Here is a 26,938-nt window from a genome sequence, read left to right on the forward strand (position 1 = left end):
TTTGGGCCTCAGTTTCTCCATCTCCAAAATAAGCCAGTGGTATGAGATTCTCTCTGACATTCCTTCCAGCTTTGAAGGTCAGATTCTCCGGCAAAAAAATATATATCAAAAGTCTCCTCCAAACTAAGCACATGCTGTAAGTAGCAATTGGAGGCTGGCAGAGGTCGATGATACTTGTTAAAGAGAAGTTACAAACATACCCGATGTGAACACATTTTCCCAGCTTCTCTGAAAACCTGGGGGATTAAAAAACGAAACAAACCCCAGAAGACATTCCAGGAGATTATAAGAAACCAATGCATCATCTTTGGTTCACAACAGCTGATGATATTACCAAAGTCTCAGCACTTCCACTTACTCACTGTCCAGCCTATTGGGCAAATCCCTGAGACTCAGTTTCCTCAGCTGTAAAATGGGTATAATAATTGCTTTGGCGCTTTCCCAAATTCTTGGCATAGGCACTTAATTTATGACAGCAACAGAAATAAGAGAATCAAGAGCCTGCGACAGGCTTGTCAAGCCATTTGTAAAAATGAAGTAAAAACGTTGCTTATCAAGTTACATTTCATTTATTGGTAGATTTCCCTTGGTTGTGGCAAGAGCATGGTATGAGACTATCCTACTCATCCATTACTAGAGACAAAGTAAAAGTATAAAAAGCCTTTGGCAAAGTGATTTGCCCGTATATATCAAGAGCCATGCAAGCATTCAGGCCCTTTGACCCAGCAAATCTAGATCTGGGGATTTTACAGAAATGACAAAAATAGGAGAACGTGATATGTATGAAGACATGCACTTTGGGATTATCTGTGATAGTGAAAAATTGCAGTCCTTCTAAATATATAATACTAGGGAATGATATATCCACTCAAAAGAGTATTAAGCAGCCATTAAAATAATTATTAAAACATTTATTTTTAAATGATAATTATGAAGACCTGTGGCATTATAATGATAAACTGTCAAGTGAGAAAGCCGAATGAATACGAAGCTGTAACTACATTCATAAATCACCTATGTAAATTTTGCCTGAAGTAAGAGGAGCACCGAACAGTTCATTTGTTACACTGGTAGGATTATGGATAATTTTCTTCCCTTTTAATTTCTCTTATTGTTGTAACGTTATAAACTAAATAAAAATCTGGGGAAAAAATACAATAAGGCAACAGATAGGTACACTGTGTTGTATCCTTCGTAAATCCTTTCGCTGAAGAAAGGGATTAAATGTGGCTTACCATAGCAAATCATAAAATAAGACTCACATTTTGCCTTTCCTCTAGACCCTCCTAACCTTCTGAGAATAAATTAAAATATAAACACCAGAGTTGAGTTTTTAAAATCCAGGATTATCTCATTATTCTATTTAAAACATATAAGGAGAGAAAACACACTTTTTTCTTCTGGATTAAGTTTCCCTGGCCAAGTTCCATATGTCTGTTCTTCCCTATTGGCAGGTCATGGGTCTCCCTTCCTACCACAGGAGTTTCTCAACCTGTTGACTTCTCTCGGCTATCGCACAGATGGTGGTGAAATCATTAGATTGAAGGAAACCCAACAGTTCTTGCTTTGTGAAATGAGCATGCTATTTCTGCCCAGGCTACCACCTGGGTCTGGGATCAGGATCTCCTGAGATGATGTGCAGGAAGACACAGAAGTGCTTTGCAAATCCTCCAGAGCTGTGTCCATTTGGATCTTTTTTCTTTAGGAGTCAATGTAACATAATGGAGGACTACAGGGATAGAGTGGGCTTAGGGGAGTGGAGAGATGGGGCCTGGGTTTTAGGCAACCCTAAAGTGTTAGTGGTCAAACGATTTGTGTGGAAAATCAGACTGGCTTTCAAATTCCAGCTCTGCCGTCTCCTAACTGTGTGATCCTGGGCAACTCCCAGTGTCTGAGCCTCAGAGATGAGGCTTCATCTGTGAATCCGGAGCACTAACAAAACTGGCTGCACAGGTTTGTTTTGAGGATGGAATATGATCATGTATGCAAAGCGAAGTGCCCAGTGAGTGTCCAAGAGATGTCCATTTTCTCATTAGTCTTGCCCCTCCCATGAACTCACTGTAGAACCTGTGGCAATTCTATTTCCTTCTCTGGGCTTTAGTGTCTCCATCTGCAAAATGGGAGAAGGGGTGGACTCAACTGTCTCCCAGGGCTGTTTTAGCATATGGGCCTATGATTTCATGGTGGTTCTTGTAGCAATGTCCTTTTCTTTTTGTTTTCTTTTTTTTCTTTTTTCTTTTTTCTTTCTTTTTTTTTTTTTTTTTTGCAGTTTTTACTTAAACAGAAATAAAATGGGCATATGGGCTGTCTATTTATTTTCTTTGCTACACAGCCTTGCATTGTGACTGGTAACTCTGATGGCCAGCTGGGCTGCTCTTTCCACAATGGCTTTATGGTTCTTGGAGGAAACATTGTAAGCGATCTCAGCACAGTACGATTTGTTGCACTTCAGCAGCACTTCCAGCTCCTTGATGTTGTGGACCAGGAACTTCTGTAAGCTACTGGGCAGCGTGTGCTTTATTTTTTTGTTGCTCCCATAACCAATGTTGGACATCAAGAACTGGCTCTTGAACCTTCTATGAATCCTGTTGTCAATACCTCTGATTGTCAATACCTCTAGGTGTCTACCACACTTAATTTTGACATATCAGTCTGACTGCTGCCAGATGAATGTCTTGTTCCTCTTTGAAAATCTTGGGCTTCATCTGATCTTTGACAAACCTGAGAAAAACAAGAAATGGGGAAAAGATTCCCTATTTAATAAATGGTGCTGGGCAAATTGGCTAGCCATAAGTAGAAAGCTGAAACTGGATCCTTTCCTTACTCCTTATACAAAAATTAATTCAAGATGAATTAGAGACTTAAATGTTAGACCTAATACCATAAAAACCCTAGAAGAAAACCTAGGTAATACCATTCGGGACATAGGCATGGGCAAGGACTTCATGTCTAAAATACCAAAAGCAACGGCAACAAAAGCCACAGTTGACAAATGGGATCTAATTAAACTAAAGAGCTTCTGCACAGCAAAAGAAACTACCACCAGAGTGAACAGGCAACCTACAGAATGGGAGAAAATTTTTGCAATCTACTCATCTGACAAAGGGCTAATATCCAGAACCTACAAAGAACTCAAACAAATTTACAAGAAAAAAAACAAACAACCCCATCAAAAAGTGTGCAAGGGATATGAACAGACATTTCTCAAAAGAAGACATGCATGCAGCCAACAGACACATGAAAAAATGCTCATCATCACTGGCCATCAGAGAAATGTAAATCAAAACCACAATGAGATACCATCTCATACCAGTTAGAATGGCAATCATTAAAAAGTCAGGAAACAACAGGTGCTGGAGAGGATGTGGAGAAATAGGAACACTTTTACACTGTTGGTGGGATTGTAAACTAGTTCAACCATTATGGAAAACAGTATGGCGATTCCTCAAGGATCTAGAACTAGAAGTACCATATGACCCAGCCATCCCATTACTGGGTATGTACCCAAAGGATTATAAATCATGCTGCTATAAAGACACATGCACATGTATGTTCATTGCGGCACTATTCACAATAGCAAAGACTTGGAATGAACCCAAATGTCCATCAGTGACAGACTGGATTAAGAAAATGTGGCACATATACACCATGGAATACTATGCAGCCATTAAAAAAGGATGAGTTTGTGTCCTTTGTAGGGACATGGATGCAGCTGGAAACCATCATTCTCAGCAAACTATTGCAAGAACAGAAAACCAAACACCGCATGTTCTCACTCACAGGTGGGAACTGAACAATGAGATCACTTGGACTCGGGAAGGGGAACATCACACACCGGGGCCTCTCACCGGGAGGGGGGAGGGGGGAGGGATTGCATTGGGAGTTATACTTGATGTAAAGGACGAGTTGATGGGTGCTGATGAGTTGATGGGTGCAGCACACCAACATGGCACAAGTATACATATGTAACAAACCTGCACGTTATGCACATGTACTCTAGAACTTAAAGTATAATAATAAAAAAAAAAAAGAAAAGAAAATCTTGGGCTTCATGAGGAGTCTGAGGGTGGCCATTATGCGAGTAGGAAGTGTCTGCCACCTCCATAGGCAGCACCGAGGAAGAGAGGGCAATGTCCTTTTATTTTATTTTATTTTATTTTATTTTTTTGAAACGGAGTCTCACTCTGTCGCCCAAGCTGGAGTGCAGTGGTGTGATCTCGGTTCACTGCAACCTCTGCCTCCCGGGTTCAAGCTATTCTCCTGCCTCAGCCTCCCAAGTAGCTGGGATCACAGGCGCAGGCCACCACGCCCGGCTAATTTTTGTATTTTTAGTAGAGACGGGATTTCACCATGTTGGACAGGCTGGTCTCGAACTCCTGACCTCAAATGATCTGCCCATCTTAGCCTCCCAAAGTGCTGGGATTACAGGCATGAGCCACCGTGCCCGGCAGGCAATGTCCTTTTAAAAATAGATTATATGCGAATCTGTAGCTCAATGGGACACAGCCATGGGAATGGGTTGCAGAAATTTTCTGTAAGATTAGGCTCTCAGCTCCATAATCCTGCCCTGGCTTTACTCCTGAATGTGCTTCCTCTAGTTAACATTCCAAAACCACCCAACCCTTCCAGCTGGGATTATTCCAAAGACATCCAAAGACATAGAGGAGATGTTGTAATGCCCCTCAAGGTGGCACATTGAGGGTTCCCGTGGATATCTGAGCAGATCTCTTTCTCTGGAATTTCAGAGCAGATTTTTTCACAGGATCCTTTGCTGTGCCACCTTGTTTGTTCTTTCCTGAGGGTGATGACTCCCAAAGAGCAGAACTCAGACCAGTGGCAAGAAGCTGTATGGAAGCTAATTTGTGCTCAGTGAGGGAAAGGACTGCCTAGAAGGCAAAGGGTTAGTGAGCTCACTGTCCCTGGAGGTATTCAACCTTAGAATGGACCACTGTTCGCTTGGATGCTGTAGAGAGGCCAGCCTGGATACAGTTCATACAATTAAATGAGGCCCACTATCCCAAGTCCCTATGCTACTAATGAACTATTTACCAATTGATTATCACTTAATTAGCAATATAGATGATCCCAAATTTACGATGGTTTTACTTAGGACTTTTCCACTTTACAATGGTGTGAAAGCAGTATGTGTTGAGTAGAAATCATGCTAAATTCTGAATTTTGCTCTTTTCCCTGGGTATCATACCAGAATATGCAGTGAGACACTCTCTCAATGCTGGGCCGCAGCAGTGAGCCTCAGCTCTCAGTCAGCCACGTGATCATGAGGCTAAACTATTGATACTCTGCAGTGTGTTGTGTGGCCAGACGATTTTGCCCTACTGTAGGCTAATGTGAGTATGCTGAGTATGTTTAAGGTAGGCTAGGCTAAGCTATGGTGTTCAGTAAATGTATTAACAACATTTGTGATTTAAGGTATCGCCAATTTATGGTGGGTTTATCAGGATGCAACCCCATTGTAAGTTGGGACACATTTGTACATTAATTTTTTTTTTAGACAATGTCTCACTCTGTCACTGAGGCTGGAGTGCAGTGGTGCCATCACAGCTCACTGCAGCCTCAACCTCACAGGCCCAAGTGATCCTCCCACCTTAGCCACCTGAGTAGCTGGGGCTATAGGCATGCATCACCACCCCTGGCTAATTTTTGTAATTTTTTTCTAGAGACAGGGTTTTGCCATGTTACCCAGCCTAATCTCGAACTCAAGTGATCCACTCACCTTAGCTTCCCAACTGCTGGGATTACAGGAGTGAGCCATTGCGCCCTGCCCGTACATTAATTAATAAACTACTGGTTGCACCATCTTAAATGCTCTGGCCTATTCTAGTTTCTCTCTCAGGAGAATGCCCTCTGGAAGACTCCTGAGGGTGCGGGTTGGTGGAGAATCAGACTGAACACTTAGGATTCATCTTTCTGAGCCTTCTCTTCTACAGAGTGAAATTCTGCAATTTATAGGGTATGTGTCTCTGTGTGTGTATGTGTGTGTGTATATATACACTAGAATTCACCTCATTAATGCACTATTGACTGCAATTTTGTCTTTTCATTTTTTCTTTAGGGTCTGAGGGCTTTTTTCCCCCTTTCAGCTCTGCCTAGCTGTGTTTTATCCCAGCAAGTCTAGATCCGACATTGTCTTTTCAGAATTTTAGCAGCAGTATCATGACAGCTGTTAACCTTATGGCTCTCAGATGTGCTTGAGTTGAATTTTTTGTTCTTTGCTTTCTCTCCTTCAGTGCTGGAAAAGGATATTTTAAAAAGAAACACAATTTTTCAACCCATGAGTACTGTCGGCCTCTTCCTATATAAACCTGCATTCATACCTCCTGTCAAATTCTGGGCCATTGGCTCCTCTACCAAAGGAGAAATGCATTTAGGTTACCAAAAAAGGTTTTCTGTGGGCACAGTGGCTCACGCCTGTAATCCCAGCACTTTGAGGGAGGCTGAGGGAGGTGGATCACAAGGTCAGGGGTTCGAGACCAGCCTGGCCACCAAGGTAAAACCCCATCTCTACTAAAAATACAAAAATTAGCCAGGCATGCTGGCAGGCACCTGTAATCCCAGCTACTTGGGAGGCTGAGGCAAGAGAATCGCTTGAACCCGGGAGGCCGAGGTTGCAGTGAGCCGAGATCACACCATTGCACTCCAGCCTGGGTGACAGAGTGAGACTCTGTCTCAAAAAAAAAAAAAAAAGGATTTTCTGTAAGCAGCACTGGGGAATCCAAACCCATCCTAACAATACTTTGTGAAACAAATCCCAGCTGTTATATCATTTGGTCCTCACAACTGCCATGAGAAATAGGTTGAGTGGGTGGCACTTATTCTCCCCATTTTATAGGTTAGCAAACCGAGGGACACAGAGGTGATGTCATGCTTCTAGGATGTGGTGAAGTGAGAGCTAGAGTCATGGGCTGCAGAGGACCAGTGCAGGGAGGATTTTACCTTCACCACATTTATTCATTCATCAGACTCTCAAATGAGCATATTTATGTGCAAGTCCTGTGCTGTTTTGGGGTTGCAGAGTGGGATCAGAAACTGTCTCACTGCTTTCATGACAGGAAGGGAAGAGGACAAGGAGCCATGACAGTGTGATAAAGGCATTCGTATAAGTGTGGCACCCAAGGGGAGTCTGATATGCTCACTAGTGGAATAACCCTAGGCACAGTGCAGACACAAAAGCCCACAAAAGCAGGCATAGTGATTCCTGCTTATCCAGGGGGGCCAGCAAGAGAGTCTTGCAAATCTCCAAAGGAAGTTCGGATGTTCCCATGAGTGTTACCTGGGAGTAGCAAACCCTGGGGTTTGTAAGTGGATCAGAACTTAAGATTGCTCTAGGCTGGGCGTGGTGGCTCATGCTTGTAATCCCAGCACTTTGGGAAGCCAAGGCAGGTGGATGGCTTGAGCCCAGGAGTTCAAGACCAGCCTGGATAACCTGGTGAAACCCTGTCTCTACAAAAAATACAAACATTAGCTGGGCGTGGTGGCGCATGCCTGTAGTCCCAGATATTCAGGAAGCTGAGGTGGGGCGATTACTTGAGCATGGGAGATAAAGGCTGCAGTAAGCCATGGTGGGACCACTGCACTCCAGCCTGGGTGACAGAGTGAGACCTTGTCTCAAAAAAAAAAAAAAAAAAAAGATTAATGCAGTTCTTAGTATAGCTCCTTGAGGACTGTTTCCTCAACTGGTCTCAGCTTCATCACCAGGGAATTCTCTCTTTTCTCCTGCCTTACCAGTTCCTAAATAAGCCAAGCATTTTCTCCCTCCAAGCCATTGCTCACCATATTGAACTGTTGGTCTGTAGCATCCTTCTCCCCTTCTTTTCCAACTCACTCTTCCAGACCCAGATCAAATGCTGCCCCCTTTAAGAAATCTTCATAGATTTCCTTAGCAGGAAGGGAGGACTCCACTTTTGTTTTCCTAATTGTATATAATTAAAAACCTGGGCCAGGTGCAGTGGGTCACGCCTGTAATCCCAGCACTTTGGGAGGCCAAGGTGGGCAGGTTACTTCAGGCCAGGAGTTGGAGACCAGATTGGCCAACATGGCAAAACCCTGTCTCTACTAAAAATACAAAAATTAGCCAAGTGTGGTGGCGTGCGCCTGTAATCCCAGTTACTTGGGAGGCTGATGCACGAGAATCACTTGAACCTGGCAGTCGGAGGTTTCAGTGAGCTGAGATCCTGCCACTGCACTCCAGCCTGGGCAACAGAACAAGACTGTCTCAAAAAAAAAAAAAAAATGCCGGATCAAGTTCTTCCGTGGATTAAAGGCTTATTTCTTCAGTGTGACTTCTAGCAACTTGAGGCAGGAGGCTCTCCTCTCTCTCCAGGACTAAGCACAAGGCTGTCTTTGCTGAATAGAATTGAATTAAAATGAGAGGAAGGGGGCACATCCATTACCCTTTGGTAATGGATGGTTTTTTGTCAGATGGTTTTTTGGTCCTTTTGGGGCAAATCAGGAATAGTTTGTCTATATGGCTGCTGGTACTTTGGGGATCTGGATGTTGCCAGCCTCACAAGTTCTAGTTCAGGGTGTTTAGACAGGTGTAGACCTGGTGAGTGGGGCAGGGGTCAGTGAATCACTGTGGCTTAGTCCTTGCTCTGAAAAAGCTTTTAAGCCAGTGTTTCTCAATGGATGGTCCAGGTACTTCCTGCATCCGACTCACCTGGGGAAGTTACTAGACATTCAGGTTCCAAGCTCGATCCCATAGCACTACACCAAGCTCTCTGGGGCTGGGGCCCAGGGATCTGCATGTGATTCTTCTCATACTGAAGTGCAGAAACTACTGTTATAAGGGAACAGAATGACTTACTGCCAGAAGAGCTGGTGCCCAGAGGATAAGTCCTGCCCATGGGAGCCAGGAAACTAGGAGGAGTAGTGAGAACTGGACACAGGCACTTCATCTCCAACCCATAAGGTAATAGGAAGGGTGAGCTCAGGGCTATGTGGCCTGAGAAGAGAATGGTGGCCACCAGCTGCGGCTCTGGGGGGATCTTTACAGCCTGAGAGGATTTGGTAAGGTTCATGAGGAACATTCCAGGCTGAGGGTGGTTGGTTTGTTTTTCCAGACTGAGGTTTGTGAGGGAACTTTGTGCAAACTTCCCAGGGGAGAAGGTTAAAAAAAAATCCAAAAAACTGATGGAGAGTAAGCTTCCCTACGTTTCTCTCCTTTGGTCCTAGGGCCTTTCTCTTACCTCTTCCCTTTGGCCTGTGGGTCCATTTATTCCATATAGTAAGGGGAAAATATGTTTTAGCTGCTGCTCTGACAATCTTCATGAGGTACAGCAGGGGCCTGCCCACCCTAGCCATCTTTCTTCCTTTGTCCCATTCCTCAAACCACTGGGAATTCCTTCCCTCAGAAGCATTTGCCATTCCTACATTGCTCCCAAACCCTTGGGCAGCTCTTTTCTTAGCATTTTGCTTGTATGTTGATATCCAGTAGCCTCTTCTGCAAAGTGCAGATTTTAATTATGCCATCTGTTCCTTATTTATCTAGCAAAGTCCTACTTAGCCTTCAATGCTCATCTCAGGTCACCCTCTAGACATGTCCCCTCCAGCCTCCCCCTTTCCAGAGTCTGGCTTCAGTACCTTGCACAGTTCTCCCAGATCTCTCTTTGCTTACACACACCCTCACTCTCTTACCATCTAAGTCGAGGCCTGTTTCCCTTCTGGACAGTTCCTGGGACTCAAGTGGCATTGTACTGTGGCTCCTAACCCAGGGCTGTGTACCCCTTCCCAGGGTGGCTTTGAGGATCAAAGGATGTTGTGTAAGGCTTGCGGAAGGCGTCTCTGTAAATGTTCTTGCCCTCCTCCCTGACTCTCATGACAGGGGAGGGTACTGAGCTGACTTGCTAGGCCAAGAGGTCAGGGAACTCCAGTGCCTCAGGCTTTCTGACTGGGTCTGGAGAAAGAGTGGAGGGTTATTCCCTTGGGGTATGTGGTCCTTCAGGACCAAGGAGCATGACCTGCCTCTCGCCACCCTCTCCCCTCCATGCCAGCTGGGATTCAGCTTCAGTCTGGGTGGCCAGAAGGGGCAGAGTTTTCCTCTGGGTCTTGGAAGCTGCCCCAGGTGGTACACCCAGCCACCCAGCCTACACAGAAGACCTCAGAGGAAATGGAGGAGCCAAACGTTCACTAAACGGGCTTTGGTGAAAGGAGCCAAGACAAAACCCAGCTCTGAGCTTAATTAGAAAGAGTGCTTAATCCCTACCCCAACAAATGCAGATTGCCCACAAAGGAGAACAGGAACCCAGTGGCCAGGAAGACCCGCAGCCTTATAAAGAAGCACTTTGGGCTGTGTAGGGCAGCTCCGCTATGATCTGATACAATGACTATTGTCAAGGAGGGTTGTTTTTCCATGTTTTTGTATCCTTTTCTTCACATTTTCTTTTGCTACCTAATTTCATGCATCAGAGGTCAAAAGACAAAAGGTCAGGCCTGGTTTAGAGACAGCAAACTCCCCACCACCAAGAACGTGTGTCCAAAACAGCACTTTGAGGCACCGCCTGCAGACACCGGCAAGTTTTCATCCCTGATTCTCTTTTGTCACTTCATGGGGTACATGAGTCTACGTGCAAACTGCATGAGAAATGAGACACCAACTGCTGTACCAAATTAGGAAAAAATTAACTAAACTGTTTCTATCTCATACCTTGTTTATAAGAATTTGTACCTAACATGGAAAAGCCCATCTTGGAACTCTCAGCCTGCTTATGGTAGAGAACTTTACACACACACACACACACACACACGCATATGTATGTAAATATGTACATACATAAAATATATATACATATACACACATATATCCTATAAAAATAAAATCTGAGTACATATTTCTTAAATGTTTTGCTGGGAGGATTTATAAAGATCTGTCCAGAAATTTACCAATATTTGTTCTAAAAATTGTTTTAGTTGAAAGGATAGCAGCATTTCAGTATGAATAATTTAGCATGATTATTTTGGTATGTATTTAGTATGACTATTTTGTCCTCAGACTGCAAATGTTTTCAATTTCTCATTTTGGATTCTTAGGTAATAGTAGATTGCCAGAGTTTCCTTATGTGATAGGTCCACACAATGTGTTTATAACGAGGATACAATGTCATGATTTCCCATTAGAAATATTTTCATGATTTGGGAGGAAAATGACTTTCTGATTCTATGTTCATAAGCTCCTTATATTAGATATTTCAAATGGTTTTCATCTGACTGAAAATAAATTAGGGGATATCTTTAATTTTTCTTTGTGTAGAGGATTTTTTTTTTTTTTTTTTTTTTTTTTTGTAGATTTGCATTCAGTGCCAGAAGGTTCCCACCCCCAGTACAAAGTGAAGGAAAAGTTAAGGCTTTGGAAGTGTCTCTGGTGATGGCTAAACACTGAGACTGGCTTCAGAGCTCATCTCAAAGGTGCTTTGGCCCAAGCATGGCTCATCTTTTCCATCTTACTCTGGGCTGGGTTGCTAAAGATAGCGAATCAGCAGCAAATCTGAAAGATTTTTAGAGCACAATTTTATTTCCGGCACATTCTCAAATCCAGACTTCATATGCTGTAGTCCTCTGACCTTCCCAAAAGACTTTCCTCCCAAAAGAAAAAACAGAAATCAGCCCACAACCTGCCCTGGGGCTGAGGTATTCACTTGGCGATTTGCAGGTTGACATGGCAGGCTCCAGGGAAAGCACCCCAATCCTGGGGTGATCCTCTCCCACAGCTCTGAAGTTACTACAGAAAAATGGAGAATGAAGTAAGCGAGAATATTAAAGGGCCTACCTAAAGGCGCGCCTCACTTCCGTTTAACACTCTGATCTGCGTCCAAAACTAAAAGAATCGTTTAGCTTGTGCGCTCACCCTCACTCAAAATCGCTTGTGAAGTAGGCTCTTTTATGTTCCAATACTTCATGGAATCAAATTATATCACATTAAAATGTTATTAGTTTAAAACACATTAAATAAATGCAAGTCTGGGCCGACGCATGAATATTTAAAGCTCACATTACACGGTGAAATAGAAGAAAAGGGGGTGAGGAGAGCTAACAGAACATCGTATAAGTACTGATAGAAATAAAACATCCTATGTGCAAACTTTCTTTAGCAAAATATGGTTTTATTACTTACACTTATTATGGTGTTGTTAAATTTGAAAATAAATATAAAGAGAAATGAACTGATTTACACTTGTTTTCAATGTTAAACAACCAGAATGCCAGTAAATCTTTTCAATGCCCTATTTTGGATTCTTAGGTGAGAGTGGATTGCTGGGACGTGTTGGCAAATTTTAAATACAACTGATTGCCTGTTTTCCATATTCATATATTGCGAATGTAACTCCAGGAGAGTGAATTTTATCTCAAAATTCTCCAAGAGTTGCCTTCAAATAGCGTCTCTGTGCATATGCATACGGCATACACTTGACGTCTGCCATGTGTACCTGTGCGCTGGAAACCAGTCGTGGAACTGAATTGAATTACTGGATTTGAGTTGAAATGAACCCATCCAAACGACCCAGGTCTGCGCTCTTTGAGGTTTCTCTCAGTAACATTTCTAATAAAAGCAAGAAAAGCGGTAAAGTAAAACAACAACAGCACCAACCCACCATGAGCCCCAGGTTACCCGAACACAGACCCATCGCGTATTCTAGCGCAACACAAGTATCTCCGGGTGGCGAGTCGCTGGCACATGGTGCCCCAGCGAGCCAGCACCCGGAGCTGGAAGTCCTGTATGCGCAGAGGACCCCACTGCCAGCTGAAATGGGTGTTTTGACCCAAACCAATCCTCAGCTCCTTTCTGCCGCGGGCGCCGCCTGAAACCCCAAGGCGGCTGCTGGCCCGCGAAGTGCGCTTTTTGGCGTTCTGCGCTGGGGAAGTTGCAGTTGGAGAGGCGCCCCCATCCATCCCGGCACCGCCCCTAGGCAAGACCCAAATTTATACCGCAAGGGACCAACTCGCCGCGACTCGGCGTCCACCCTCAATGCTGACACCGTTCAGGCCCGGCAAACGAAGCAGGGCGGGGCTGGGCATTGGGGGCGCCGCCTGCCGAAGATGCGGTACCACGTGCGCGCTGTGCGGACCCCGAATCCTGTGAGTCCAGCTCCGGCCACAGGCTCTCGAAGAACTGGGCCCTTAGCTTTAGGGCGGGGCCTCTTCTTTACCTCCTGCCTGGATGTCGGCTCCCACTCATGCTCTGCGCGAGCTCCGGAGCCGAGCCCCAGTGCCAGAGTCTTTCCCTGCGGCTTCTCCCAGGACTCGCACAGAGGGAGGCCCAGCGGCGGACTGCGATGGCCCAGCCTTTGCTAGATTCCGGGCTAGGCGTCTAGGGAAGAGGGGCACCGGGCCGGAACTGAGCTCCAGTTCGGGCTCCACGAGCCCTGGAGCCCCCCACGATGTTTCCTGGCTGAGTTAAAGAGCCCGACCTTGGCCCCTCGCCTGGCAACGTCGGCCTCCCCCTCCCTTGCCCTCAGCGTCTTAGCTGGAGGAAAGCTCGCAGCGTGCCTAGGCCAACCCCTTCTGCGTCTCTTTTCTTTTCCTGTCACTCTCTGTTTTCGGTTTCTGCTTTCTCCTTCTCACAGAATGCCAGAGCGAGCAGGGGCCTGGAGGAGCCTCCGCACCAGCCCCTTTTCGGGGCCTCCAATCTGCCTTCCCCACAGTCTAATCTCCCCGTTCCATATTTCCTTCTGTATAGACTCTGCTTGTATTTCCTCGCCAATTGAGCCAGCATGTGTCTCTGCTTCTAAATTTGCCTCTCCTCTTGTCCCTCGTGTAACATTAAACAAACCAAGGTGTGTTGAGCTGGAGAAGTCCTAGCAACGTGGACAGAAGGAATGGCTTATTCTGTCCTCGGAACATTTCCGGTCACTACAGTTCGGTTTCCCCTTGAGGCGGCGCCAGCGCCGGTTCCGCCCCACAGGCCACTGCTACGGAGGCGCCCGCTCGCTGTCTCGCTCTCTGGCGGTGTCTGCGTGTGTTCGGGTGTGGACACATGTATCTGTGCTTGCAAACCAGGGCGGGCTCTCCAAACCGAAAGCTGCGCGGAGTTGGGTTTCTGGGATTCTAGGGCTGCGGTCAAGGGAGATGGGGGATTTTCCCGGGATCCCGACGCCCATCTGAGCCTAGACTCCCCGCGTTCCGGCCCCTTGTCCCGTATCTCTAGGGCCACAGCGTCAATTCCGTGTCCTCCGAAGTGGTTCGTCACCTGCTCCGCTGCGGGGACCCGCCCCTTGGGCCAACGCTGCGGGAGTCCGGACGGTCCGAAGCACGCTGTCCAGGCGCAAGGGGAGACCGACTCACAGGGGACGGGGTGGGCAAGGGGACGGCGGCTGGGCCACGGTACCCCGCGAGGGGGGCTCTGTGATTCTGACCCAGCACCCGCGCCTCCGGGCCCGCGAGGTTTTGACGACCAGCGGGCGCCCCCTCGGGAACCACTTTTGTTTCCCTCTGGTCTCGAGCGTCCAGAGCCAGATGCGGCGGAGCACAGCGAACCCACGATTCGTGATGCTTGGCCTGATCCTCTGCCCTTCATGGGTGTGGGCAGGAACGGAGTAGTGGCTGATGTCCCCTTCCTAATCCCAAAGCCCCACAAAAGCCAAAATACACATGCAAACTCTCACCAAAGCATCTCACAAACACAAAAACTAAAGCCAACACATGAAAACATAACCCCAGCCCCCATCAAAACGTACAGTTCAAAAAAATAAAATCCAAATCGAGGGAAACAAAGCACACACAACACGAAATTCCCTAAGGCAACACACACACAAACGACACCCACTCACACCAAATCAAAACACATCTAAACACCGCGGAGAAGGAAAAGCCTTACAAACGACACACAAAAAGACAGCCTGCAAGGACAAAGGACAAAATCACACAAAATCAAAACTCACCCCAAAGACCAGGACTTACAGAGCAAAACCCGCTAAAATCAATCCCACGAAAAAGCAACACGCAAAACACCCGAAACAAAAGAATCTCCCATGGATAAATGAAAACTCACAGAAAACAAACAAAAACAAAACAAACCCTCTACATGGAAACAACAACAACAACAACAACAAAACACCAACACCCCCGCCCCCAGCCCGGGGTGAAATGTCAATTCCGGGAGGGCTTTTGATCTCCAGGCGCGGACAGGCCGCACCTCCCAGGCGCTGCCTCCCGGCGTGGGCTGGGGCTAGGCTGCGGAGGGAATGAGTCGAGCGCTCGGAGATGGCCAAAAATCAAATTGCGGGGTAGGGACACGGGCCGGCAGGCTGCAGAGAGGAGGCGGCGCTGGGGAACTGCGCAGACCACTTGGTGGGGGGGCCGCCCGGGAATCCACAGCCACATTTCCGATTGTGGCGAAATCTGCTCAGTGGATATGTGATGTCCAGTTGCCGCCGGGGGCCCCCCTTTCCTCGAGCTCTAGGCTCTTCCCCCTAGGTTGCGACCCAGCCTCGTGACCACCCCCTCCAAAAAACAAACAACACTCTTGCTGAGGACGATTCACTCTCCAAAACTGCCATTGTCCGGCGGGCCGAGAGTCCTCCTACGGAGCGCTCCCCCGCCCTGGAGAACCTTTTCCCTGCGACCACCCCGCTGCAGGGCCCCACAGGCTTCCAGTGGCCAGGTCCAGCAGCTGAACTAACTCGAGGCTGGGGAGGGTAACAGGGAGGGGAGGCTTGAGCCTGGGCCGAAGAGAGAGGGCTGGACATGCCACACCTCTGCCCGGTCTCTCTGGATCTGATTTCCTCTCTGGAATCAAGTCCTGGGGCTCTGGGACTCCACAACGTCTCAGGGCTCGGGGGCAATGCGATTCCATTTATGGGCAGGGTTAAGGTGTCTGGAACTCCCGCCAATCTCCAGGAGCTACTGAGATGTTCTGCTCTGCCCGGGTGCTCCAAAGCGGAAGCCCGGATTTCATCTCCAGCATTTCACAGCTTAACCTCCATGCTCTGGGCCAGAATGGAACTTGATGTGGGGAGGGGTTCTGGGACCAGGAGACTGGATGGGACCTGGGGGCTTTAGGGATCTGGCGCTGCCCTAGGGTCAGGGGCCCAGCGATAGACAGGGCCCCAGCAAATTGGGGTGGGGGGTGGATGGCTGGGAACCCTGGGGTCGGGCGCCGCCCTAGGGGTGAATCTGAGTAAACGGGAACGTCCTCTCTGTGCCTGGCAACACTGCCAGCCTTTGCAACCCCTTTCAAAAGCACCTGCGTGGCCGAGCAGTTAATTTCTTTAAAAACAAAAACCCGGCCTGCGCCCGTCTAAGCAGCGGGATTTGCACATGGAGATGTCACAGGCCCCGCGCACAGCGCAGAGGGCCGCGACCCCCAAGCGAAGGGCTTAATAGAGGGTGCGGCTGCGAGACCCGGGCTCCCGGGCTCGGCTTCGGTCTGCCCCTTCCCGTAGGTGCGCTGGCTAGCGCCCGGCGCAGTCTGAAGCCTTCCTTCCCTCCCCCCCAACCCCTATAAAAGTCTAGGGCGCCGCGGCAGCAGCACTGCTACTCTCCCGGCTTCCCGCTCTACTCCGGCCCGGCCCGGTCCGCCACGTCTGGCGCGCTGAGCAGGCCCGGCAGCGCAGCGCCTACCCTTTCCTCGCTCCGGGCCGGCAGTGCGGGGCGGCGCGCTGGGGGCGCGGCGTGTCTGGGGACATCTTGTGATGTTGGCGAGAACAGGACATGATCTCACATGGCGAGAAGCTCTTTAGTTCCTTAATCATTTCACGGTGCCTTCGGACGCTTTTTTTCCACCTAAAACGTTTAGTTTCAGCTCAGTGATCAGCTACCCCAGCTCCGCGGGGGAGCGGAAGGCTTGAATTATTCCGACCTGTGAGCGGCCCCTGACACCAAAAAGAAAAAAAAAAGAAAAAAAAAGGCACAAAAAAGTGGAAACTTTTTTCCCTGTCCATTCCATCAAGTCCTGAAAAATCAAAATGGATTTAGAGAAAAATTATCCGACTCCTCGGACCAGCAGGACAGGTAGGACCGCGATGCGGGCTCCAGACGTGCAAACTCCGGGACACAGCCAGGCCCTGGTCCCCACGCAGGGTGACCCTGGAGGAGGAGGGGGTGCCCGCATTTTCGTAGAGACTGTCTATCTAACTGCGGCCTGTTTGTTACGTTTTTTCACCTATCTGTTCACACACTTCTGCATCAGTCCAAGTATCTGTGAGTTTGTTTGTGTTTTTCTGTTTCTGAATGTTTATGCTGGTGTCCTTCCGGGGGTCTGCAAGTTAGGGCCTGTGTGTTTATATAAGGGGCTCAGTGTGTGCCTGACTGACAATAAGTTTGTGTGTCCCTGTATATGTATTTTTAAAAGATATAAAAATATATGAGTTTGTGTCCAACAGTTTGTTTGCCTGTGTGTGTGTGTATCTTTATACCTGTGAGGTATTCGTATGTGTTTATAAGTTAGTATTTGTGTGTATATTCTTCTAGGTATCCAAAATGTGTGTCTACTATGAGTGTTATTTATGTAATTGGGAAATATCTGAGTGTACATCCACTATTTTAAGGGTCTGCGTTCACCTGTTATATCCCAAGTGATTTTGGAAGTGAGAAAGAGGTGGCTACACTGACCTTTCCATTTTTGGATGTCAACAGCTGTCCAATGCATACATGCCAATGTTCACATTGTGTCTCTAGGCAAACTCTTAGACATGGGTCTGGGGCCTATGGAGACCCATGGTGTTTAGCATGTGCATAGTAAGGCCCAGTTTCCATTCTATTGGGAGACAGAACCAGGAATGAAGGTGTGAATTCAGGGCATGTGCCTCTTGGTGTGTAGTGGGCACTGTTGAGGCTACCATTTCTACAAACAGGTCTCCTGTGGTAGGCACAACCTTGAAGATGAGAGCGGACACCTGTGGCGTTAGTTGTGACATTTTAGGGACCCCCAGCCTCCCTTCACTTTCACCTAGACAAGCCTCTGACACTGGCCTTGTACACACACACATACACACACTGTGTCCTCAGGTTTTATCCTGTGGGTGCCGCTCCAGTGGAGCACAGTGGGTGGGTGCATGTGCATAGTCTGGGCATTCAGCTCTGGTGCCTGTGTGCACACAGGCCTCTCTGGCATAGGTCCCCATGTGCCTCGCACAGGCCTGAGAAGTAGGTAGCAGGATGTGTTTATGTCTGAGAGGAGGTATCAGAGACAGTAGGCCTCCATCTGCCCTGAGGCATGAGTCAGGTATGGGGGCCCTCTTTCACTCACTAGGCCACTGTGAAACTCCCACACAAACACACTCCTGGCCCAGGCAAGAAGTCCTTCCCCCATCCCTGTGCCCTCTGAGAACCCCCACCTCTACTCCAGCCTCAAATACAAGCCTAAGAGCAAAAAGGATAAACTTAGACCCCAAGCCCAGGACAACTCCTGGGGCATAACTGTATTTCCAAAATCGTAGCTGAAGAGAAGTGAGGGCAGAGATCTGAGGCAGAAGAGTGTTTCCGGGATGAGGGCTCAGGAAAAGGTACCTGGAAACCTCTCTGCTCCATCCTTAATTCTCAGAAGGCCCTTCTTCCTGCGTTTCTCAGCAGGTGGGCTTTCAGAGAGACCTGAGCCTGGAAGTGGGCGTTGTGTATTTGTTGGGAATGAACCGGGGATGTGTGAGTGTTGTGGAGAGGGTCTCTGCAGTCCTCGGGCTGGCTCTCCCCACAAGCTGTCTAGAAGAATGTAATTCATGACGGTCGATGGGCTCTTTGATTAGTTCAATCGCCTGAATAATCGTTTAATCAATAAAGCATTTCATTCCTCAGCACAGTTGGACTGGGTGGGGCTTGGGGTGGGGTGAGATAGGGGAGCCCTAGGCTGGCCAGGGCTTAAAATCTAGCGAGCCACGCCCCCTCCTCACTGATGGGTTGGGGAAGAGCTGCCTGCCTGGAAAAGGGCGACAGTTCAAGTGAGACTGCACTTCCACCTGTCCACTCCAGCCTGGGTCAGGGCTGGAGAAGAGAGGGAAGCTGAAAAGCTGTCCAAGCTGGTGCTCAAAGGGGTGTCCAGGTCTGGTTCCTATGAGAGCTTCTTCCTTCTCCCAACTTCTAGGTATTTCATGGGCCGATAGACTTCCTTTTTCTTCCTTCAGAACCATATTCCATTTCTTACCCCAACCTCAGTTTCCCTATCTGCCCAATGGGGAGGGAGTGTGTCCTTCTGGCTCTAAGCCCATGATAAGGTCAGGTCAACACTAAGCAGGGAGCCACTGAAGGACCTTCTCCTCTAATGTCTTCCTTGCTGTAGGGAAAGAAAACAGAGGTTCAGAGAGGGGCAAGGACTTGTAGGAGATCATAAAGCATGAGTAATGGAGGGAATAGGAATGGAAGGTGATCTCTCTGCCCTTAGACCTCCTGTTCCTGCTGGGAGAAGAGACAGATTCCCCCCTCTCTCCATGGACTCCCTTGGAGAAAAACTACTATTGGGCAAGTAGTAGTCTCTCCTTGCCATGGGAGCCCTTGAGTCCTTAGGCCCAGGCAGGTCTGGATGGGTTGAATACTTTCCCACTGGACATTGACATCAAGTCTCACAGTTCTGGAATGAGCCTGGGATGGAGTGATAGATAGTAACAAACCCCTATCCATGAAGCTTCATCTCACAGAGCCTAAGAAGTCACATCTCAGGGTTTGTTCTCTGTATTAAATAAACGGGGAAGCAGAGACTTTAGAAGGGGCTGCCTGTTTCAAGTCTTTGGGAGACAGAGTTAGTCCCAGCGCCCCTGGCCTGCAGAACATGCTGGTAATGATAACACACCCCGACTAAGGTGGTTTTACACGATTCTTGAAAAACCTGGTTAAATTCTCATTTTTTCTCCATCCTCTTCAAGAACTCCTGAAAACAGAGCCAGGTCAAGTAGAGCAGACTCCTGATCCAGGGGCAGGAATCATGCAGGAATCTGCGGTGCCTTGACTTTCTGTATAGTTTCAGGTCAATTTCGTTCCCTCTGACACTTAATTTTTTTATTTTTTAAAAATAAAGTTTAGAGAGAACTCAATGGGTTGAGACAGCCATGCAGGCAGCATCCCTGATCTTTCCAGAACTGAGCAACCAGTCTGAGCCCTATTGGGACCCACTTTGTCAGAAGCAAGAACAGGGAAATGGGCTGGCCTTGGGTTGAGGGAGTCGATGTCAGGCTAATAGATTACTGTTAGCAGCCCCCACATCCTGAAGCGGCGGAATGCAGTGCGCTGGGAGGCGTGGAAGGGAAAGCCGGGAGGGGGTGTGTCCCCAGTGAAGCGAGGTCTTTGGCTTCTCAAACATTATTCTCAATGGGCTGTCTTTCAGTACTAAAACTTTCAAAGGCAATTTGGTTTACATAAATGAATTTCTTCCTGGATAGTTTCCTTTCGCGGTCTCCTGTCCCCAGCGCCTAGCACAGGGCCCGGCCCAAAGCTCTGCTACTGGGAGAAAGAAAGTGCATCACTGTAGATCACAGAGAAGCCCGACTACGTTGAGAGCCGCGGTGAGACCAGCCCCGCGCTAGTCTCTTTCTCCTGGACCAAGGCTGCGGCTCGTGGGCGTTCAGAGACAGGACTGAGACGCAGTAGCCCAGCTCCACCGTGGACTTGCTGTGCAGCCTCGAGCTAGTCACGTAACCTCTCTGAGCTGTCGTTTGGTGACCTGTAAGGCTGGGCTAGGTGATCACGGTATCAGGTCTGGTCGCGCCTTTGGGGTTGGAACTTCCCAGAGGCGGCCCGCTTGGGCGGTGATGAATCACCCCCACCCAGGGGGAAACTCCTTCCCCCAAGAACGCCGTGAGGTGCGGGAGGGGGCTGCTCTGGGTGCACAGGTAAGGCGGGTCCTGTGTGTGCCACGCAGCAGAACACTGTCCCAAAGCCGGACACCTACTGTGTGAAACGGGGAATCGGCGCCACTCCTGCTCCGGCCGTGCCCTGGGGCTTCTATACAAGGCTCACGGGTGTCCGAAGGAAAACCTGCGTGTGCGGGCATATTCCAGCCGAGTTCTTCGATTTGGCAGCATCGCCCCTCCCTCACTATCCCGAGAGCGGCTCTGGAGAGGCCCTTTTGAGAAAGGTTTCCAGCCCGCAGCCTTTCTTCTACCCCAGACTTGCTGTGTGACTTTGGACAAGTCGTATCCTGCCTCTGGGCCTCGGGTTCTGCACCTGTGAAAATGAAGAAAGTATAGCTTCGGGACCCTTTTAGCGCAAGATTCTAGAGAACCTGGGTTTGTAGGCCTGAGCTCAACAAGAGAGGCTGGGGGTGGGGGTGTCACTGGCTGCATCCCTCAGGGCGTCCCACACTCCGGCCTCTCCAGTAGGTGTGCAAGCCGCCATGTTGAGTCTGAGCCGAGGATCTGAATTCTGGTCATTTCCGACCCACTGGGCGCTATCGGTGAAGCCAGTGCGGGAACTCTATTCCATCCCTGTCCCTCTGTGCTGTTGCGATCTTCCTGCTCCAAGGCCTGGGGTGAAAGGGGAAGATCCGGACAGGCGGGGTTCCAGACAAAGAAGAGATAACGCCGCCACTCCACACCAGCGCGCACTGCAGCCTCCTGGGTCCCCAGAGGCCCGCCTGGGGCCGTTTTCCGCAGCTGTGCCCTGGTGGGGGGTGGGGACGGGTGTCAGCGCCGGAAACTTGTCTACTGGTCAGGGACAGCTGGGTGTGGAACAAGGACAGAAGGTGGGCCCAAGGGTCGACCCAGTGCAGGAGTTTGAGAAGTAGAGCATGAGTAGATAGAAGGCAGAGGAAGGCAAACCGAGGCAGAGAATAAAACAAGAGGATAACCCAGGAATACTCCCATGATCACCCTGTACTCTATCTTCCTTACAAGCCCAGTCCTGGAGCAGGCATCTCAAAGCCCTTGTTTTGGTGGATTTATGTTTAATATTAGCGGAACATCACTCCTGAAATACAAAGTGAGTCTTCAGACCACTTCCCTGAGTTGCTGGGGGCAAGGGAATCCTCAGCGTATTTCTTGTGCCAGGGCCCAGATGACTCACAAAACTAACTATAGCTTCCTGGGTGAAGAATGACTATCACATGCTTCCTTTTCAAGGTCCAGTTTCTTTGATTGTTGTCTCAGAGCCTTAAACCCCACCAAGAAACGGACTCTCTAGTCAAAGATCCTTTCTGTAGCAAGAGAGTTCTGCTACAAATCCATCCATTTTGTCTACATAGGGACAGGAACTTCCTCTGTAGACGGAAGGTCGGGTTTTTCCGTCAACTGGAAGCTGCCCTACTGTAGCGCGCCTGGCCACTTTGCTTGACCCTTGCAGATAGAATGCGCCCGCACACCCGCCCGCTTCAGGGGCCCTTATTAGCCCTGGACGCGACTTGGCTCATTCGGTTCTCAAGAAACTTGGAGCTGGGTGCGGAATTACTCCGGTGGACAGAAGCGCAACACTAGCTCCCAAAGCGTCTGGCAGTTCTTGATCTGAGGCAGGAAAGAGGGCCAGCCACTCTGCTTGGGCAACCTGGCCCAAAGCCTTAGCCCCTCCACCCAGGTGCGCCCTGGTGCGCCCCAGTTACTAACTTTAAAAGAGTGTGAGATTTTCTCCCCTTTCCCCCAACGTGTCTGCCTTTGGGTAATGCAGCATTGAGGGCCCTGCAGGTGGAGTGAGGGAGGAGGGTGGACGAGGAGGAGCCAGTGGTGGTTTAGTAGGTACCTGATAAAATTAGGAAATAAAATTAGGAAATATTTCCGTGGAAGGAGCCTTTATTAAAATCTAGTTAACCCCACTCTGCCCATTTTACAGATGAGGAAAGTGAGGCCAGAACTGGCAGATATGCACACAGTCCGATTCCATCACGAGCCTGATGGTGCTGGATCTACTGTGCTCCTTGTCTTCCTCCAACATAGATTGTTTTTTTTTTCTGGAGACTTCCCCCATTCTCACCCTTCACTCAGCTGCTCTCAAGCCCTGAGAGCGTCCCAGGATCCCAGCGTCGCGTTGGGGAGGTCGAGCCCGCGTGGGACCTGCGGCAGGGCTCTCCAGGCAATGCGTGGGCCCCCTTCCCCCTCCCCACAGCAGCGATCCACTAGGCCTTAGTCCAGCGCGTTTGTCAATGAACGTGGCGCCGCCGCCTGGGCCCCGCCCCCCATTCTCTCCCATTGCCCAGGTATCCGCTAATCAGGCGGAGCCCGTGGGCTGCTTAGCCAATGGGTCGGTGTTTCGGGCCAGGGCCGGCTGCCGCCACTCTGATTGGCTTGGTGGAGCGTGATTGGCAGGTTAGCTCCCGCCCCGCCCCCGCCCGGAGGGAGCTGAGCCCCGGGCGGCGCTGTCCACACGCAGCGGGTCCTGAAAGCGGCTCCGGGGCGGCGCGGTGGCGCACTGTGCGCGCCGAGCAGGCGGAGGGCTAGCGCCGGCGGCGGCGGCAGCAACGCAGGCAGTCAGAGCCGGCTGCGGCTCCGTCTCAGCCCCGGCAGCCCCGGCGGCCTTGGAGGCGGGAACCCTCTGCTCTCTCCTCTGTTCCTCACTCCACGCCTGGGGCAGGCGCGGCGGCCGTCCCGGAAGAGGCAGCGGAAAGACAGTGGAACCAGACCCACGAGGGAGGGCGGCGGGGCGCGAAGAGTTGGTAGGCACGAGGTAGACACCCTGGCGAGGAAGAGTCCTTCGCTGGTGTCCCCGTTCCTGGTCCCGGCGATGGGCGAGCAGCGGGGGCCGCGGGAACTTTGAAGGCAGCGGGTTTCAGGGTTGGAGGGCTGCACGCTCCCGGGGACTTCGGAGTCGCGGCCCTAGCGTCAGGGGCGGAAGCATCTCCAAACCCGCAAGAACCCCGCGCTGCCGTAGAGGAAGTTCTTTGCAACTTCGTAAGAGACGTCGGAGAGCCAGTTGGAGAGAGGCCGAGGGGAAAGTCTGAGCCCCAGAGACTCGGAGAAGCAGAGAAAGAAAGGATCTGGCGGAGACCGAGGGGTCGAGGAAGGACCCCAGAGGCATCGAGGCCGCGGAACCAGCCTGGCAGCCCCCGGGTCTCGCTGCCCCCTGAGTGAAGTCAAGGGCCGAGTGTTCCGGCGGCCTCTTCAGAGCTGCTCCTACCCGGGGCCGGGGGCTGCTGGCTGTCCCGGAGGCGGGCCGCTACGCTATGCCCCCGAAGCCGCGGGCGCCTTGGCCGCAGCTACCCCGGGCTGGGCCCGGAGCCGCCGCTTGAGCCAGCCAGGGAGGGAAGCCAGCCGGAGTTGGGCACCCGCTCCCAGCCGGGCTGCGCTAGCACCGTTTCCCGCCGCTCCGCACAGCTCCCGGCGGTCTCCAGCAGGGAGGCTCTGAGAGAGACCTCGAAGCTCCAGCAGTGTTTTCTGAGCCCAGCTCGCACAGTGCCTGGCCTGGTGGCGCGGCTACCTATCCGCCCTGGGCAGCCCCTTGGCGCCGGGAGGCGGCGGCGTGGGCCGGCCTGCAGTCTGGAGCGCCCCGATGGAAATACACTGTAAGCACGACCCGTTTGCATCCATGCATAGTAAGTAGGCGGCGAGCTCGCTTCTCTCACTCTCCCGCCGGGACCGGGTTGGGGGCGCCGGACCGTGGGTCAGGTACTAAGGCCGGGAGGATCTCGGACCTCTGCAGCCGCGCAGACAACTTTGCAAAGTGCAGGGATCCCAGGCAGGGGACCTGAAACAACGCGCTTGGCCGCCGGGGCTGGAGCACCTGGTCCGGGAATCCCGCCTCCGGCAACGCGTAGCGTGGGCAGCGAGCTGCAGCCTTTCAAGGCTCCGGCGGCGACATTTCAGCTGTTTCGGACAACCTTGGCTTGGACCCGTAGAGGGCTCCGGGCCAGGCCAGTTGGAGGGCAGTAAGTTGTAGGGAGAGGTCAGTCTGAGTCTCAGACAGCGCCCCACACCCCTACTCCGATGGCGCCTTTTTCAGCCGCGGGGCTGATCCAGACTGGAGCTTGGAGGGAAAGTGGGGCCCTGACCCGTGTCTGTATGTGTGGAGGAAGAGGTTGAGAGCTAAGCGAGGACACCGGGGCTAGGGCTCCAAAGGTGTCCTGGAGTTGAGAAGGGGGCTTTGAAAAATCAACGAAGTAGCGGTTTCTGAGTTCAGCTTCTGCTTAGGAACTGGCCAGTTCATACAGAGACCCTTAAAGACCCCATTAGGTCCTTCTCTGCAGGACGCCTTTTCTCATGGCTTCTCCCCTTTAAAAAAGGAGGATAAGAAAGCAAAAAGAAAGAAAAAGGAAGCCAATTATTCACCACACAGACACCCCCACCTCTGAAAGACGCAGCGTGTGTAGGAGACGGGAAGGGTCATTTCGGGCGAGGGCAAGGCCGGCCTGGCTCCCTGGCTCGCAGGGATCCTGCCAATTCACCCATTAGCACAGCCTCCTGTGAGATGAGCGCTCCTCTCACGGTGAGTTAACGCCGGATTAGATTCGGAGATTTCAAGGAAATTCCAAGTGGAACGAATCGCGTTTCCTTTCTGTTTGCTGCAGAGCCAGGCTGGAGGAAGGTGCCAGGCTTTGGCAGCCTCCGCTCGGGTGCCGCTCTGGGTCTCTGCGGGCTGCAGGTCAGGGAGTTGCTCCCGGGCTAGAAGCCCTCCCCATGCCTGGCCCCCACCCCCCCTCCCCCCCGCCCCAAAGCCTGGGATCCAGCTTTCCTAGTCGCAGGTCCCCTATTTAACAAAGGCAGCAGAGACCCGTCTGGAGAGAAGGCGAGCTTCCCGTGGCGAGCATGTCCGTGTCTGCCACCGAGTGCTGAGTGGTCTGGCAAGCAGGGGAAAGCTTGTCTACGCAGCCAGGGCTGGCTTCGGGCAGCTCAGTTTCTCTTTGTGTCAATTTTCTGAGTCTGAAGTAATCCACCAAAGCGGTGGGGAGCTCTGTGCAGAGGAACTGCCCGTTCTGGTTCCAGTCCAAACGATTCCTCAAGGTTTGGGGCCTGTGCCCAATTGGTTTCCAGTCTGTGGTGACCTCAGTGCCCTCCACAGCCTTTTCCGGCTCGAACTCCAGCCTGGCTCTGGGGAGGCTCTGATCTCGCAATGGAAGCCCAAAACAAACCAGTTGGGGAAATGCTCTGAGAGGTGGGCAAGCCCTTGGCTCAGCCAAGGAGCAACTATGGGGACAGATGGGGAGCACCAGCCCCTGCGCTTCTCTGCTCACCGGTGGAAATCCACAGGCCCTCACTGTGTCCTTCTGCCCAGAGCTCCGTGGCCCTGAGGTTGTGCCCTAGCTCTTGGGGAGATAGCATCAGACCTGGTGGTCTCTCGGCTAAGCATCAGTGTGGAGAAGGCAGCTCCTTTCAGGTGCGGGTTAGCCAACCGCTAATGTCTGTGCCTCCTTGTCCCGGCCGTCAATCTGCCCCCTCCGTGGGAATTGCTCCCTCCCATTTTCAGTCTCCCTGGCAGCACAGTGGGGGCTGGGCCCCAGCCAGCCTAGCTTCCAGAGCTGGTGCAAGACCTTGGCTTCTCTGGAAGCACTCTCGGTTCTGAGGCCCGAAGCTGTTTTCTTGCACAATGTAGGCCTGCTCTGTGGCCCCAACTTGCTAGCAATGGGGAGTGGGGGGCGCAGTAGATCCTGGAAGGTGGCTGAGGTAGTAGAGGATCAGATCAGGTCCCACCTCCTCACCTTCCTCCTGGCCCTGTCAGTTTCTTCTTTCTGTTACCTCTCCCTGCCTCCATCCCCCTACCACTGCTTCCCCCCACCACTGCTTCAGAGCCGGATAGCTTCTTTGGAGAGGGGCAGGGGCTTCCAGGAAATGGCCTTCTGAGTTTGGAGGAGTCGCTACCCACTATTCCAGGCTCATCATTTTCATCAGCACAGTAACCTCCTGCTCTCTTCCTGAGCTGTTTCCCTAGGTATCTTTACCAGTTATAAAACACTTACAGCCAGTGTCCTACCTGAGGGTGGCCTAAACCTTCAGCTTCACCCATTTTGCAGAATATGATATTGAGGTCAGAGAGACAAAAGGACTGACTCAGGAAGTTCACATTGGCAAAGCTGGAGCTGGTTCTTGGGTCTCCCTGACCATCTGACAAAGGCATAAAAATGAGGCTTCAGAGGGTTCACAGAAGGGGA

At 50.6% G+C, this 26,938-nt stretch overlaps 2 protein-coding genes across 10 annotated transcripts in view; one reads left to right on the forward strand and one right to left on the reverse strand.

Annotated features, from left to right (window-relative positions):
• Nucleotides 1–12,099: 12,099 nt before the first annotated feature.
• Nucleotides 12,100–14,906, reverse strand: LOC112608555. The gene has a single exon (XM_025360479.1). It carries the CDS (start codon nucleotides 14,525–14,527, stop codon nucleotides 13,835–13,837), a length of 693 nt encoding a protein of 230 aa, XP_025216264.1. The 5' UTR covers nucleotides 14,528–14,906; the 3' UTR covers nucleotides 12,100–13,834.
• Nucleotides 14,907–15,476: 570 nt separating this feature from the next.
• PAX5 (paired box 5) overlaps nucleotides 15,477–26,938 on the forward strand; it is a 201,462-nt gene continuing 190,000 nt past the window's right edge. For 8 of the 9 annotated variants that reach the window (XM_025360528.1, XM_025360529.1, XM_025360530.1 and 5 more), the window contains exon 1: nucleotides 15,477–16,962. In XM_025360528.1, the coding sequence (XP_025216313.1) occupies nucleotides 16,917–16,962 (46 nt within the window). In that variant the 5' untranslated portion in view covers nucleotides 15,477–16,916. The remainder of the gene's footprint in view (nucleotides 16,963–26,938) is intronic. The other variant, XM_025360537.1, reaches the window with a different exon arrangement.

This window comes from Theropithecus gelada, chromosome 15 (assembly GCF_003255815.1).
Source record: "Theropithecus gelada isolate Dixy chromosome 15, Tgel_1.0, whole genome shotgun sequence".
NCBI lineage: Eukaryota > Metazoa > Chordata > Mammalia > Primates > Cercopithecidae > Theropithecus > Theropithecus gelada.

Excerpts from the sequence above, each read along its gene's own strand:
- LOC112608555 (XM_025360479.1), bottom strand. The coding sequence starts at position 14,527 with ATGAAGGGCAGAGGATCAGGCCAAGCATCACGAATCGTGGGTTCGCTG.